Source organism: Neoarius graeffei, chromosome 28 (genome assembly GCF_027579695.1).
Source record: "Neoarius graeffei isolate fNeoGra1 chromosome 28, fNeoGra1.pri, whole genome shotgun sequence".
NCBI classification, from domain to species: Eukaryota; Metazoa; Chordata; class Actinopteri; order Siluriformes; family Ariidae; genus Neoarius; species Neoarius graeffei.
Window position 1 is genome coordinate 29416365 of NC_083596.1, and position 16511 is coordinate 29432875.

Consider the following 16511-nt stretch of genomic DNA (forward strand, 5'->3'; position numbering starts at 1 on the left):
GAATCTTCTCAATGGAAGGACTCAGAGGTTAGGGAGCTGATTTCCATTTGGGGGATACAGCTATTCAAGCTAGATTGGATGGGTCATACCGCAACCGGGCGGTTTTACTTCCGTAAACACTGGCCATGCTCACTGCGTGTGACGTCGTCGTATCCTGCAATGCGCATCCTGCAAGGTCGCTTTTCGTTGAGGATCACATACAAGTCGCATATATTTGTTAATGTGAACAACCTCACAAAAAAATCGGATTTCACAAAAAAATCAGAATTGAGCATTAAGCCTTGCAGTGTGAACGTAGCGTTAGTTTTGGAGGTGAATCCTAACAAATTCCTGACTGTTGCACACTCACTGCGCACACTGCATATGGAACAACGCGCGACCTGCTCCTGCAGGCTCCAGCACTGAAAATGAAAGTAAGTGCCTAATTAGTTACTGCCATTATTTAGCCTTGTGCCTACCAAGTGAGGTTACAAAGATGACAATTACAAAGAGACACTGCTTTATCATAACTGTGAAAGTTGAACACCAAATCAGTAAAAAAAAAATAATACTAAAATAAAAAAGAATAAGCAAATTTGTACTATGTATTAACTTCCTGGGTTCCAGAAAACCGCTGGAGCAGTTGCTGCTCTTCTTCTTCACGAGCAACTTGGCTTGCAGGATATTCGTCCGCCTCTTTCTCCGTGGCTTTAGGTTCTAAATCATCCTCAGACAACCAACCAAAGACCGAGGACGAATTTGAAGAGCTTTCCTGTCTTTGTCAAAAGAATCAGTATCAAGAACGCATGCCACTGCAGAGAATAAAGGGCGCATATGACATCACACATGCAGTGCCGCTTGTATGTGAATCGCTGTGATCTAATAATGGCGGATAAACTTTTAGCGATTTTTGGAACATAATTCAGATGTAAATTATTTTTCGAACCATTTTTTAAATTTATTGGTGAACTTTACAACCTATTTGAGTATATCACACAGAAAACCTGGGATTTTATCGTTAGACTAGCACTTAATGATCCACCAATTCACAAGTCATCTCTCTTACACTGCTCCATTTGAGATAGTTGTAACCCAGTGAGTTCCGTCTGGAAACCACTTTCGGTGTGCGTCTCTGCTGGGAGGGTTTCAGGCACAATTTCATTTGCCTCTGGTACGTATGGAAAACAAAAAAGTGCTTAAACCAAACTTACTGGGTTACTGGAATAGTATCGCTAATATCTCACCTGGTAAAGTTGACCCACCTTGTTCTCCTTGTGTATCCAAACTCGCTAAGATTTGAGTTGCTTCTAATCTGGCTTTCATAACAGAGCTTTCATTTGTCCTGTTGCTTCTTGATACTGTGAGATGAGTTTTCATCTTGATCTTATCGTGTCCTAATTTGAGTGTTGGTGCCCAATCTGTAAGGCAAGGCAAGTTTATTTATATAGCACATTTCATACACAATGGCAGTTCAATGTGCTTTACAGAAGCAAAAACAAAAACAGTAAACAATAGAGAAATAAAATTACATAAAATAATTTTATTTTTATTCTAAAACAATTAATTAAAATAATTAAAAGAATTAAAAGAAAATAATAAGAATTAAACAATAGTAGAAATAAAATAATAAAATGCCAAAAAGAAAAAAGGAGAAAAAGAAAAAGAAAACAGCGGAATAAAATTGAATAAAATTAAAGTAAATTTAAAACATGCAGAGAAAGTAAAGATTATAAAAAATGTAAAAATATTAATTATTTAACAGAAAGCATCTGAAAACAGCTTGGTCTTTAACCTAGATTTGAAGCTGCCAACAGCAGGAGCATTTTTAATGTCCTCTGGCAGTTGGTTCCATAGATGTACTGCATAGTAGCTAAAAGCTGCTTCACCACACTTTGTTTTAACAACTGGTTTTAATAGTAAATTTTTCTGTTGCGATCTGGTAGATCTGATTGGGTTAGGCCGCTGCAACATATCAGAGAGGTAATTGGGCCCTGTACCATTTAGAGATTTGTATACCAGCAGCAATACTTTAAAGTCAATTCTGTAGCTTACTGGAAGCCAGTGAAGGGACCTTAGAATTGGAGTAATGTGCTCTGTTCTTTTTGTTCGTGTGAGAACCCTCGCCGCTGCATTTTGAATCAGCTGAAGTCTGGATTGATGGTCTTTTTTGGCAAGCCTGTGAAAAGGCCATTGCAGTAATCAACCCTACTAGAGATGAAGTCATGTATTAGTTTTTCCAGATCATTTTTTGACATTAGTCCTCTTAGTTTGGAAATGTTTTTTAGGTGATAAAATGCTGTTTTAGTGATTGCTTTCATGTGACTGTCAAAGTTTAGCTCGCTGTCAATGAAAACACCAAGATTTTTAACCATTTCTTTAGTTTTAATCCCTTTTGTGGCAAGAATAGTGGTAATCCTGAGTCTTTCGTCTTTTTTTCCAAATAGAATTACTTCTGTTTTATCTGTGTTCAGCTGAAGAAAATTTTTGTGACATCCAGCTATTGATTTGATCGATACACTGGTAGAGACATTCAAGGGGGGCATAGTCATTAGGTGATAGAGCAAAATACATTTGGGTATCATCTGCATAGCAGTGATACAAAATTGAATTTTTATTGATAATTTGCCCAAGTGGGAGCATACAAAGGTTGAAAAGTAATGGTCCAAGAATCGACCCCTGGGGGACACCACAGGTCAAGGGCATTGACGTTAAGGAACAATTTCCCAGGGTAACAAAGAAGCTTCTATCTTTTAAGTATGATTTTAACCAATTGATAACTTTACCAGTCAATCCAACCCAGTGTTCAAGTCGATATAGCAGTATGTTGTGATCAACAGTATCAAAAGCTGCACTGAGGTCCAGTAATACCAGGACCGATGTTTTGCCTGCATCAGTATTAAGACGTATGTCATTTATAACTTTAATCAGTGCTGTTTCAGTGCTATGATTGGCACGAAATCCTGACTGAAAATTATCAAAATGGCTGTTTGATATCAAGAAGGCAGTTAATTGATTGAAGACAATTTTTTCCAGGATTTTCCCGATGAATGGTAGATTTGATATTGGCCTGTAGTTATTTAACACTGAAGGATCCAGATTATTTTTTTTAAGAAGGGGCTTTACAACAGCTTTTTTTAGGGACACAGGAACAACGCCAGTCTCCAAGGATGTATTTATAATTTGAAGCATATCTGTAATTATAAGATGAAGAACAGACTTAAAAAAGTTGGTGGGCAGAATGTCCAGTTCAGATGTTGAAGAACTGAGATTTTGTACAGTTTTTTCAAGAGTCTCATAATCAATTAAACAAAATTCTGACATTGTGTTAAAGTTATCTATCTGTGTCATTGGTGATTGCAGTTTTTCAATTTTTTGCAACTTAGATATATTATGAGAAATATTCTGCCTTATTTTATCAATTTTACCTTTGAAAAAAGATGCAAACTCATTGCATTTATTAACTGATAGAAGTTCAGGTGCTAATTGTGGTGGGGCATTAGTTAGCTTCTCTACTGCTGAAAATAGCACACGGGCATTGTTCATATTCCTGCTGATGATGTTGGAGAAGAAAGACTGTCTTGCTTTACGAATTTCATAATTATAATTACAAAGCATCTCTTTATGGATTTGATAATGGATGTGAAGTTTAGATTTGCGCCATTTTCTTTCAGTCTTTCTACATTCTCTCTTTAGCAGTTTAACAGCCGGGTACTGCTTCCATGGTGCTTTCTGCTTATCATTGACTCTTTTTTTATTTTGAATGGAGCAATATCATCCATAATTTGGGTCATATTTAAATTTAAAAATTCCAGTAAATCATCTACAGAGTCTGACATTTTGGTTGAGTTCTGAGAGAGAGCTTGCTCAAAAAGAACATGTGTTGTCATTTATGACTCTCCTACCTATAGTCGTTGAGCTATTCTGAATGTGAGGAGACATAGAAACTTCAAAGAAAACACAGAAATGATCAGATAAGGCCAGGTCAACAACAGTATAAGAAACAGTAAGACCCTTTGTGATGACGAGGTCAAGAGTATGACCACGAGAGTGGGTTGGTCCCTGTACATGTTGTACCAGGTTAAAGTTATCAATAATTGCAAATAGTTCTTTGGCATAAATGTTATCAGTATTATCTACATGCAAGTTAAAATCCCCAGATATAATAAGACAATCAAACTCTAAACAAATGACTGATAACAGTTCACCAAACTCTTCAAAAAAGACTTTGGCTGAATGTCTCGGAGGCCTATAAATAGTTAATAATAATATGTTAGGAGAGCATGTAACAAGTGCACATAAGTGTTCAAAGGACGTAAAATCACCAAGTGAGGATTGTTTACATTGAAAAGAGACTTTGAATATATTTGCAATCCCTCCACCTTTCCCTTGTCGGGTAACATTCAAAAAATTAAAATTTGGGGGAGCTGCTTCGATAAGGGTGGTAGCACTATTTGCTTGATCCAGCCAGGTTTCAGTTAGAAGCAAAAAATCAATATTGTGTTTACAAATAAGATCATTAATTAAAAATGACTTGTTTAAAAGTGATCTAATGTTCAGAAGAGCTAGCTTTACAGAAATTCTAGAAGCAATATTTGGTTGTGCACTCTGATGCTGTTTTAAAACAGGAAGGAGATTAGATTGGTTTACCCCCAGGGTTAAATGTGCTCTATGTTTTCTGTTTCTTATCAACACAGGAATAGTGTCAACATCGGGTCCCAGCTTTTTATCAACATTACATCCATTTGCAGGGACCCAGAGTACATCAAACAAGACTTTCTAAATGTTCCATTTGGTTTGAGGGTGAAAGGATTGGAGAGGACATGTATCTTTTGGATGGTGAAAAAGATTTGTAGCCAGCTGAAAGTCCTGGACGAACACAATTTTGATGAACTGGATACACTGCTTGTCGCGACAGATTTGGGCTGGAAAAGGAAAGTGTAGCCATTGGGAGCAATTTTTTCATGCTATTTGGGAAATCCATCCGAGGAGAAGTGGAGTCGTCTGTCCTTGAATGTTGGGAGGCCTGCAAGTCAGATGTTTGTGTGTCCTTGATGACGACTTGCAAAGATGATTGTTTAGGCTTTGTAACTATGTCAGTCTGCGACATCTTATCAACTGTTTTCCTCGGTGCTGGCTGAGAAAAGATTGCAAGTTTGTAGTGGTCTGCTAAGACTTTGGCTCCAATCCAGCTGAGTTCAGTGCTATTTGGCTTGTAAAATTCTTTGCGATTCCAAAAAAGGTTAAAATTGTCTATGAAATTCATACCAAATGAAGAACAAGTTTTTCCAAGCCAGGTGTTAAGACTGAAGAGTCGAGAAAAAGCAAAACTTCCTTTCGCTGGGAGTGGGCCACTGATAAAAGATTGAATTCCAGTCTTATAGAGCTCAGAAAAAAGTTTTCTGAAATCATCTTGGACAAACAGCTGTTCTCTGAAAACATCATTTGCTCCCACATGCACAACGATACGTGTAATAGTTTTATGCTTGGACATGAGTTTCAAAATGCTGTCTTTGGTGTCAGAGATGGATGCATTTGGAAGACAACAAATAATCATCTCATAACCTTTAAATTGTCTTACAGTGGAATCACCAAGAACAAGGGTTGTGGGATCAGGTGGTGTTACGAGCTGCTTTTTGCCTCTTCTCACAGCTCTTCGATCTTGGTGTGATCTCTTTTTACTATGTGTTTGTCCGCTTGACAAATCCTCTTCCACATCTCTGAGGCATTCAAATTTGTTCTGAAGCCTTATGGGCTGTGGATTTTCCATAGGATTGTAGATCCTATTGTAATTTGTAGAGCGAGCTGGTGTTGAAGTAATTACTCTTCTGTTTTTGTTTTTTGGCTTAGCACCCATCATTTGCCAGTTTTCAGTACTTACAGGTTGAGTTATGAATTCTTCCACTTGGTCTGCAATGTCCTCAGTCTGTCAGAGTGCAATCTCTGTATTCTCAGCCACTGTTTCAGTACTCCTTTCCTGAGATATCGCTTTTAATTCGTCCGTCTTTGGCAGAGCATTAATCTTAGATTCCAGAATAGAAATCCTCTGTTCTAATTCCATGCATTTTCTGCAGGATTTTTTGCTTCCTGGCATTTAAAAAAAAAAAAAAAAATAGTGGAAATTAAATTAAAATTAAATTAAAAGCTTATAAAGATAAAAAATAAAAAATAAAAAAATAGTGGAAATTCAATGAGAAAGTAAAGTATAGAAATAAAGATTAAGAAAGCAGGAGCAAAGCAAAGAAGCGTCCTACTCGCTTGAGTAGGAGGAGCAGAAAAGTCTGTACTTGTTTTATTGCGTAGGTTTGTTGGTGCTCCTGCAAGGTGAGAAGCAGAGTGTTTGCGCTGAAGCGCCAAAGTTCAATTTAATCAGCAGAAAACATAGCTTTAATTAGCAATGAACTCTTATCAGACATAAAGTGATCACCACACATGCGGGTGTAATTAGCTTTTTCCTCGGTTAAGTCCTTACAATGTATGTTTTTGAACCACGGTGCTCTCTGGAGAGTTTATCTCTTTTGTTGCCATTTGTAATTATTTTGGGAATTCTGAAGAACTGTTTCTCTTTGTTACGAGTAGCATTATATCCCGCACACAAAGTAGGCATTGTCTTTCTTCAAAGGCAATGAAATCAAAAGAAAATCGCAAAGTGTTACAGCAGCTCACATGTGAAGCGCTGGTTGTTGTTTATCTTCCAACATGGCGAATTTCCAGCTTGGGATGTCAAGTGTGATGTCACTTGCACATGAAGAATAGAAAGCATTGTGAGAATACAGGTAATTAGGTCAGGTACGTATTCTTGGGTTTCATTCACGTGACTTTTCTTAGCGATTTCACTTCCGGTAAAACTGTTGGTGGTCAAGCAAACCAAAACGGCTGCCGCAGTGCAAACAAGTAGAAAGAATTAAAGCCCTTATGTCATACCTTAATGATACAAAGCTCATAGAAAGAATTTAGGAGTTTTTTTTTTTTTTCTGCCCAAATGGATTTGACATGATCATTTCACACACTCCTGTGCAGTAGGTGGCAGTATACAAGTACATTGTGATCTGCCATTACTCAAAAGAAGAAGAAGAAGAACAAGTAGCAATAACTTATCAGAGTATGCTTGTAATCTAGAAGCCACTGCTCATTTTAGATATATTCAGAAGATTGCTATGTACAATGGAATAGACCCCTACAATCTGGGATTTGTCATACAATCTTGAAAACTACCCTTCAGTCGAGTTCCCCGACACCTTGAACTATCTGGTGTTGCAGACAGACATCTACACTGCAAAACAGATGAAAGCGTGGAAGAATATGGAGGCTTACAACTTTTTTGTATGTGGCTGGGTAAAGGACCTCAGTATCAATTCGCTGCTGAATGAATCCTGTATTGTTTTTGCCTGTGTAAGTATGTTTTTCATACAATTACAAAGATAATCAATCAGAAACGGGCGGCACGGTGGTGTAGTGGTTAGCGCTGTCGCCTCACAGCAAGAAGGTCCTGGGTTCGAGCCCTGGGGCCGGCGAGGGCCTTTCTGTGCGGAGTTTGCATGTTCTCCCCGTGTCCGCGTGGGTTTCCTCCGGGTGCTCCAGTTTCCCCCACAGTCCAAAGACATGCAGGTTAGGTTAACTGGTGACTCTAAATTGACCGTAGGTGTGAATGTGAGTGTGAATGGTTGTCTGTGTCTATGTGTTAGCCCTGTGATGACCTGGCGACTTGTCCAGGGTGTACCCCGCCTTTCGCCCGTAGTCAGCTGGGATAGGCTCCAGCTTGCCTGCGACCCTGTAGAAGGATAAAGCGGCTAGAGATAATGAGATGAGATGAGATCAATCAGAAACCACTTTAAAGACCTGGATCTTAGTTAAACAAAATGGAGAAGTGATCACGGTGCATTGTAACTGTATGGCTGGGTAAGAACTTTGTCGCGACCTTCATGCGTATGGACTTTATTATTCGTGGTTGTTTTGATCGTGTGCACTTGCTGAAAGACTCGTTGAAAAAAACACTAGGACACCCTGTTAAAGAAAGTGAGACACATGTTGTTTCAGTATGGCAGCCATCAAGTGAGGAATAAACAAAGAAACAGCTGGGGACTTTAGCACTTCATGACTAAAAAAAGTACCGTAAAATAACGACACATATCAAGGAAAGTGCTTGGAAAACACTAACGACATAGCTGAGAGGGATATACAAACCTTTCATGAAGTGATCACTGCAAACTTGAGCATGCTTTCTTTGACTCAGCTCCCTTTGATTTCAGTGAGGGGTTCAAAAGCCACCTTTCTCTACATCTTTTTGTGAAATCCTTTGTTCGTTCACCCTTTTATATTAGTTCACGGGGAACCCTGAATAAACTTTTATCAGTTTCATGGTTTGATTTGAACAACCTAAAACAATGCAAGCGTAAGACATTTTTCATGTGAGCAATGCACCTTCTTCATACAAACACTGTCACCTGAGCTTTGGTAGACCACCAGCTAAACTTCTGAATAATTAATGAGGTGGATGTGACATCACATGAAACCCAAGAATCGTTGCTTACCACAGGTGGTTGGATCCTGAACCACTGGGTTGTTGTGTGAGCCGACGAGCAGTAAAGAAACAAACGCCCCATGACCGATACCACTGGTGCACATATATTTCTGACCGATGCACGTGCATCAGTCGCATCGATCTGGATCCATCCGTGCATGAACACCTCGCGGGAGCAAGGCAGCTGCAGTTTTCTGAGTCAGATGCTGCAGTTGCTCTCCATCTGCTGCACAAGCTCGAAGACGCCTTTTCAGAACACGAAAACATGATGTTTCCTGATGCTATGTGTGAATAGATTTGTATAATTTAAAAAATATATGCTTGAATAGTTTTAAATTTTAAGAATACCTAGATCTGAGATGCAACAGTGGCAGTGAAAACATTTTATTACTCTGTTAATGTATGCCATAGTATAGCCTGATGATAAAAATGTGCAGAAAACACTCACTGAATTTATGTGAATGTATCCCAACTGTGATTTATAAAATGAACACTATAATTTATTTTGTCAGTTATCATGTTTAATTTAATGAGAAGGAAAGGAGAATTCTTACTGTATCAACTGGAAACAACAATAAGTAACATAATTAGGCAAAGATCTCCTGTTAGTCACGTCAGTTGCAAACTACAGTGGGATGGAGAAATTGTCCAGCTTGACTGCTGTATTTTACAACTCCTTCCTGACTGAGAGCAGCATTTCACATTGACTGTCAGGCTAGTTACAGTCAGCCAAAGGTGAAAATGAATGCAATGATTGAGACATGTCTCTGTTTTAGGAAAGTTCCACCCTTTACACATAGCTCTTTGATACATCTGAGGTCTGAATACATACAGTGGTGCTTGAAAGTTTGTGAACCCTTTAGAATTTTCTATAGTTCTGCATAAATATGACCTAAAACATCAGATTTTCACACAAGTCCTAAAAGTAGATAAAGAGAACCCAGTTAAACAAATGAGACAAAAATATTGTACTTGGTCATTTATTTATTGAGGAAAATGATCCAATATTACATATCTGTGAGTGGCAGAAGTATGTGAACCTTTGCTTTCAGTATCTGGTGTGACCCACTTGCAGAGGTGGAAAAACCCGGGTGCAGAAAGTAAAAACCCTGCCACATTTTTGCTCCAGCCAATTCAATGAACCAGCTGATCCTAATTACCACATCCCCTAAGCCAGGTTGATGAGCTAATTGGTGAAATCACCTGTGTTGAGAGCACAGGCAGAAGGAAAACCTAAGCAGGACTTTTACTTTGTCAATCCAGTTTTTCCACCTCTGCCCACTTGTGCAGCAATAACTGCAACTAAACGTTTCTGGTAACTGTTGATCAGTCCTGCACACTGGCTTGGAGGAATTTTTGCCCATTTCTCCATACAGAACAGCTTCAACTCTGGGATGTTGGTGGGTTTCCTCACATTAACTGCTCGCTTCAGGTCCTTCCACAACATTTCAATTGGATTAAGGTCAGGACTTTGACTTGGCCATTCCAAAACATTAACTTTATTCTTCTTTAACCATTTTTTGGTAGAACGACTTGTGTGCTTAGGGTCGTTGTCTTGCTGCATGACCCACCTTCTCTTGAGATTCAGTTCATGGACACATGTCCTGACATTTTCCTTTAGAATTTGCTGGTATAATTCAGAATTCATTGTTCCATCAATGATGGCAAGCCATCCTGGCCCAGATGCAAAGCAGGCCCAAACCATGATACTACCACCACCATGTTTCACAGATTGGATAAGGTTCTTATGCTGGAATGCAGTCTTTTCCTTTCTCCAAAGATAACACTTCTCATTTAAACCAAAAAGTTCTATTTTGGTCTCATCCATCCACAAAACATTTTTCCAATAGCCTTCTGGCTTTTCCACATGATCTTTAGCAAACTGCAGACAAGCAGCAATGTTCTTTTTGGAGAGCAGTGGCTTTCTCCTTGCAACCCTGCCATGCACACCATTATTGTTCAGTGTTCTCCTGATAGTGGACTCATGAACATTAACATTAGACAATGTGAAGGAGGCCTTCATTTGCTTAGAAGTTACCCTGGGGTCCTTTGTGACCTCGCTGACTATTCCACGCCTTGCTCTTGGAGTGATCTTTGTTGGTCAGCCACTCCTGGGGAGGGTAATAATGGTCTTGAATTTCCTCCATTTGTACACAGTCTGTCTGACTGTGGATTGGTGGAGTCCAAACTCTTTAGAGATGGTTTTGTAACCTTTTCCAGCCTGATGAGCATCAACAACGCTTTTTCTGAGGTCCTCAGAAATCTCCTTTGTTCATGCCATGATACACTTCCACAAACGTGTTGTGAAGATCAGACTTTGATAGATCCCTGTTCTTTAAATAAAACAGGGTGCCCACTCACACCTGACTCACACATCATCCCATTGATTGAAAACACCTGACTCTAATTTCACCTTCAAATTAACTGCTAATCCTAGAGGTTAACATACTTTTGCCACTCACAGATATGTAATATTGGATCATTTTCCTCAGTAAATAAATGACCAAGTATAATATTTTTGTGTCATTTGTTTAACTGGGTTCTCTTTATCTACTTTTAGGACTTGTGTGAAAATCTGATGAGTTTTTAGATCATATTTATGCAGAAATATAGAAAATTCTAAAGGGTTCATAAACTTTCAAGCACCACTGTACGTGTATAATTTCTGTAGGCCTGTTAACTGTTCACTATTTATGTAACTCTGTATATGGTCCTTTGCTCTGCCACTGTGGCTAACAGAATTTCTCTTATTTACAGTCACAGCACCATGTCCTTGAGACAAGCCATCCCTCACCATACTCTGCTCATATGGGCTTTTTTGGATGCAGACACTTCTCAAAGACCAACATCTTACTTCAAGCATCTGGAAAGACACCAGTTGATTGGAATGCACTGTGACCAGAGTACTTTTTAGAAATATTTTTAAATGTTATTGTGGGTTTTTAAATATTCAGTATAATTGTAATGTTAATGTCTGGACAAAATGTTACTGAGGGGATAATAGATATGTAGACCCACAAAATACCAAAGAAATAATGTTCCTTCTCTGCTGTGCTACAATATTGCCCCTGAAATTCATTTATTAAATATGCAGTGTTGGATAAATTGTATGATTTGGCTGCAGTTTACCTTAGTGGTCTGCCCTGGGAAATGGTTAAGAAATTACCAAATCCTGACTGTGTTTTTCCTTCATTCCTTAATGTTGATATAAACATATGTCTGCACCATGTTGACACCAAGTTTAAATGAGACGCTAACAATAACAAAAGTAAAAAGAAAAAAAAAGTCCCCTCCCATGCCAGGTCTTCCCAGGCAGTCTCCCATCCCAATACTAACCAGGCCCTTAAGGTGCATTGGACAGCACCAATCTCTGTTTCTATCAGCCTCTTGCATAGCTAGGGTTACAGTGGGGGGCTGGTACTTTTGTAACTGCAAGAGTTTTACTCCCTGCTCACATCCATATTGCAGTGTACCTCACCAGATGGCAGTAGGTACCATTTTTATGATGGTCTTTGGTATGATCCGACCATGAATAGAACACACAGTCTCCTGGTTGAGAGGCGGACACACTCACCAATAGGCCAACTCATGGTAAACACAAAAGTACACAGGAAAAATTATACTAATAAAAATGTAAATATTTCACATCAAGAAACTGAAAAAATAAAACATTTGAATACTTAAGTAGGGTTAGTCACATGCACTCCAATCAGACTTAAAAAATAGTTTTAAATATAACTGCAAACATGAAAATCAAAAAAATGCATACACCATGCAAATTTGGATTGGTGATGTAATTTAAGTTCTGTACTGGAAACTGACAAATCATTTATTAATTATTGGGATTGGAGCAGTCCTTTATGAGCCTCTTTTTAACTACTCATAGGTTTCATGAAAAAAAATAAAAAAAATATATAGTAAATCATCAATGATTTGCTAGAGCTGTATAGTGTTTTAGCACCTAATGTACACAGACATATCACACAGGGATTTATTGAGAACTCAGTATGTTGGAGTACATTTTCACATTTTTGACTTTTTAACACTTTATTATCAGGTTATGCATTTTAATATCGACAATCATATTTGATATTTTTCAAGATACCCATGTGAGAAACATCACATAACAGTGATACACACTACTGTAATTATGTATTTGCTTGAAAAAAAAAACTTTTATGAAGCCTCAGTGGCTTTAAACTCTCTGTATAGTGTTTGTAGTGATTAACGTAAACAGATGTGTGAGCACACAGGATCTCTCTCCCCCCCATCTGTCCCTCTGAGTTACATGTTGATCCTGGGATTGAGATGCTGGCCTCTTCTGCCCCTCGGACCTGCTTGATCCATCCTGGTGCCCTGTGTCTGGTCGGAGTTTTATCGCCCCACTCCTGTGAAGGACGGCCCCATGAGGACAGTTGAGGGTTATACCTGTTAAAACTGTTAATATTATAGTCAGGCTGTCTGTTGTTGCCCAAATGAGGATGGGTTCCCTTTTGAGTCTGGTTCCTCTTGAGGTTTCTTCCTCATGTCATCTGAGGGAGTTTTTCCTTGCCACCGTCGCCACAGGCTTGCTCATTGGGGATAGATTAGGGATAAAATTAGCTCATGTTTTAAGTCGTTCAAATTCTGTAAAGCTGCTTTGCGACAATGTTTATTGTTAAAAGCGCTGTACAAATAAACTTGATTTGATTTGATCTTAGCAGAGCTTCCCGTGCACAAAGCATGTGGAGTGAAGTTCTATATTTAAGAAAATATGATAATGCATCAACCTGATTTTTAATGGCTTTTGCAACCGTACGATATCCATATGTACGTACAAATGATGTACATGTACCACCACAGGGTACCCAATTGTAAGTGCAAGGCAAAGTATTTCAAACACTTGACCACCAGATAATGAAATTTGTATCTTTATTTATACAGTTGTGTTCAAAATTATAGCAGTGTGTTTAAAAACGTGAGTAAAGCTCAAAATCCTTATAATAGTTTTTATTTCCATGCATTGGGAACACTGCACATTATATTCTACATCAAAACATGAAGAAAAATGTATGAATATTTTAATTACTTTACAGAAAATGAAGAAAAATGAACATTGGGCTGTTCAAAAAAATAGCAGTGTCTGTATTTTTCATTACAAACTCCAAATATTTACTGTATAAACTGAAAAAATCTTAAGGATTTAGTATTCCTGTGAATCACTAAACTAATATTTAGTTGTATAACCACGGTTTCTGAGAACTTCTGGCACCTGTGAACAAGTATTCCAGCCCAGGATGAGTTCACAATATTCCACAGTTCCTCTGCATTTCTTGGTTTTGCCTCAGAAACAGCATTTTTGATGTCACCCCACAAGTTTTCTATCGGATTAAGGTCCGGGGATTGGGCTGGCCACTCCATAACTTTCATTTTGTTGGTCTTGAACCCTGATGCTGCTCGCTTACTGGTTTGTTTGGGGTCGTTGTCTTGTTGAAACACCCATTTCAAGGGCATTTCCTCTTCAGCATAAGGCAACATGACCTCTTCAAGTATTTTGATATATGCAAACTGATCCATGATCCCTGGTATGCGATAAATGGGCCCAACACCACAGTAAGAGAAACATTCCCATATCATGATGCTTGCACCACCATGCTAGTGAAGCATGGTGGTGCAAGCATCATGATATGGGAATGTTTCTCTTACTGTGGTGTTGGGCCCATTTATCGCATACCAGGGATCATGGATCAGTTTGCAGTTGTCTTCAGAGTGTACTGTGGCTTGAATTCAGTGTTTGGGGGTCGTCTGAAAAACTGTCTGCAGCTCTTGGACCCAAAAAGAACAATTTTACTTTCATCAGTCCACAAAATGTTTTTCCATTTCTCTTTAGGCCAGTTGATGTGTTCTTTGGCAAATTGTATCCTCTTCAGCACGTCTTTTTTTTAACAGTGGAACTTTGCGGGAGCTTCTTGCCGATAGATTAGCTTCACACAGGCATCTTCTAATTGTCACAGTACTCACAGGTAGCTTCAGACCGTCTTTGATCACCCTGGAGCTGATCATTGGCTGAGTCTTTGCCATTCTGGCTATTCTTCGATCCATTCAAATGGTTGTCTTCTGTTTTCTTCCACGTCTCTCTGGCTTTGCTGTCCATTTTAAAGCACTGGAGGTCATTTTAGCTGAGCAGCCCATCATTTTCTGCACTTCTTTACAGTATATGTTTTACCTCTCCAATCAACATTTTAATCAAAGCACGCTGTTCTTCTGAACAATGTCTGGAACGACCCATGTTTCTCAGGTTTTCAGAGAGAAATGGATGTACAACATGTGCTGGCTTCATCTTTAAATTAGGACCACCTGATTGACACCTGTTTTTTCACAGAATGAATGATCTCATTAATTAAACTCCACACTGCTATTATTTTGAACATGTCCCTTTCACTTAATTATTCAATTACACAGACTCGGGAGCATGCATATCATGAATGTTGGGTCTGTTGGTTTTCTATGACTCTACTACACCTACTGGTAAATTATTTGCCATGTAGTAATATAATTTCCACCAAAAACAGTGATTGATCTGGTTAGTCGTGTTGGACTGCTATTATTTTGAACACAAGTGTATGATAGATGGGTTTTTATATAGTTTTCAGATTATATTGTGATCTGTAGTGAGAACAGGGAGCAAGCGGAAGAAAACTACAAGACATGGAGGAATGTGCTTGAGAGAAGGGGAATGAAAGTCAGTCGGAGCAAGACAGAGTGCATGTGCATGAATGAGGGGGAGGACAGTGGAATGGTACAGCTACAAGGAATAGAGGTGGTCAAAGCAGATGGGTTCAAATATCTGGGGTCAACTATACAAATTAATAGCAAGTGCGGAAGAGAAGTGAAGAAGGGAGTGGAAGCAGGTTGGAATGGATGGAAGAAAGTGTCAGGAGTGATTTGTCACAGAAGGTTGCCAGCAAGAGTGAAAGGGAAAAGTATAGAAGATGAGATTTATGGATGTGTTGAAGGAGGACATGAGGACGGTTGGTGTGACAGAAGAAGATACAGAGAACAGGAGGAGATGGAGGGATATTATCCACTGTTGCAACCTCTAACAGGAACAGCTGAAAGAAGAAGTAGTAGAAGGGGGCTTTTATACAGTGCTTCTTTTTAATTTGCTTTTTTAAAAATAACATGGGATTATTTACTAACACATTTTACAGAAAATATTCATGACAGTTTCATATAAAACTAGTTAACAGTTGTATTAGTGCACTAGCTTGTTGGACAATTGACAGTTGTAACCAGATAACTGTGTGACATATCAAGCTTACAGCTCTGACCCTTGGAGCTCATAGGTTGCGTTTGGTCAAGGAGTATGTTTTCCAGTAGGTTTATATGCTACTGGTAATTTCATTGCGGGCAATGCATCTTTGCATTGCATGCTTTTTGACCTGAATGATTTTTTCTTTACTCTGCACACTCATGTAAATACAATTAATGTCTAATTCAGTAGCAATTATGAGCATTTTCCTTAGTTTTAGATAACCTAAATCTACCATGGATTAATATTGATTAGTTCTTAACGATCACTATATAGTAATGGTGTAAAGTGAAAGCACTGGTTTACTGCTGTCCACCAGGCACCCAGCAGTCTCAAACCATAATAAATGTTGTTGTATCGTTTCTGGCGCATGGCATGAGGTGTCAAAGAAAGGAATAAATATGTATTCATAACTGCAATGCATATCTCATTATTGTTATCACTGTCATAAGACAATGCAGCAATTTACTGATGAGAAATACACAACACAATTTGATGGTTCATACAGTGGTGCTTGAAAGTTTGCGAACCCTTTAGAATTTTCTATATTTCTGCATAAATATGACCTAAAACATCATCAGATTTTCACACAAATCCTAAAAGTAGATAAAGAGAACCCAGTTAAACAAATGAGACAAAATATTATACTTGGTCATTTATTTATTGAGGAAAATGATCCAATATTACACATCTGTGAGTAGCAAAAGTATGTGAACCTTTGCT

General features: G+C 38.5%; 1 protein-coding gene across 3 annotated transcripts in view; it reads left to right on the forward strand.

Moving 5' to 3' along the window:
* The window catches only part of ungb (uracil DNA glycosylase b), a 32031-nt gene extending 20429 nt beyond the window's left edge, over positions 1–11602 (forward strand). For 2 of the 3 annotated variants that reach the window (XM_060912302.1, XM_060912303.1), the window contains one exon: positions 11255–11602. In XM_060912302.1, coding sequence (XP_060768285.1) covers positions 11255–11411 — 157 coding nt within the window. In that variant the 3' untranslated portion in view covers positions 11412–11602. The remainder of the gene's footprint in view (positions 1–11254) is intronic. The other variant, XR_009651829.1, reaches the window with a different exon arrangement.
* The last annotated feature ends 4909 nt before the right edge of the window (positions 11603–16511 follow it).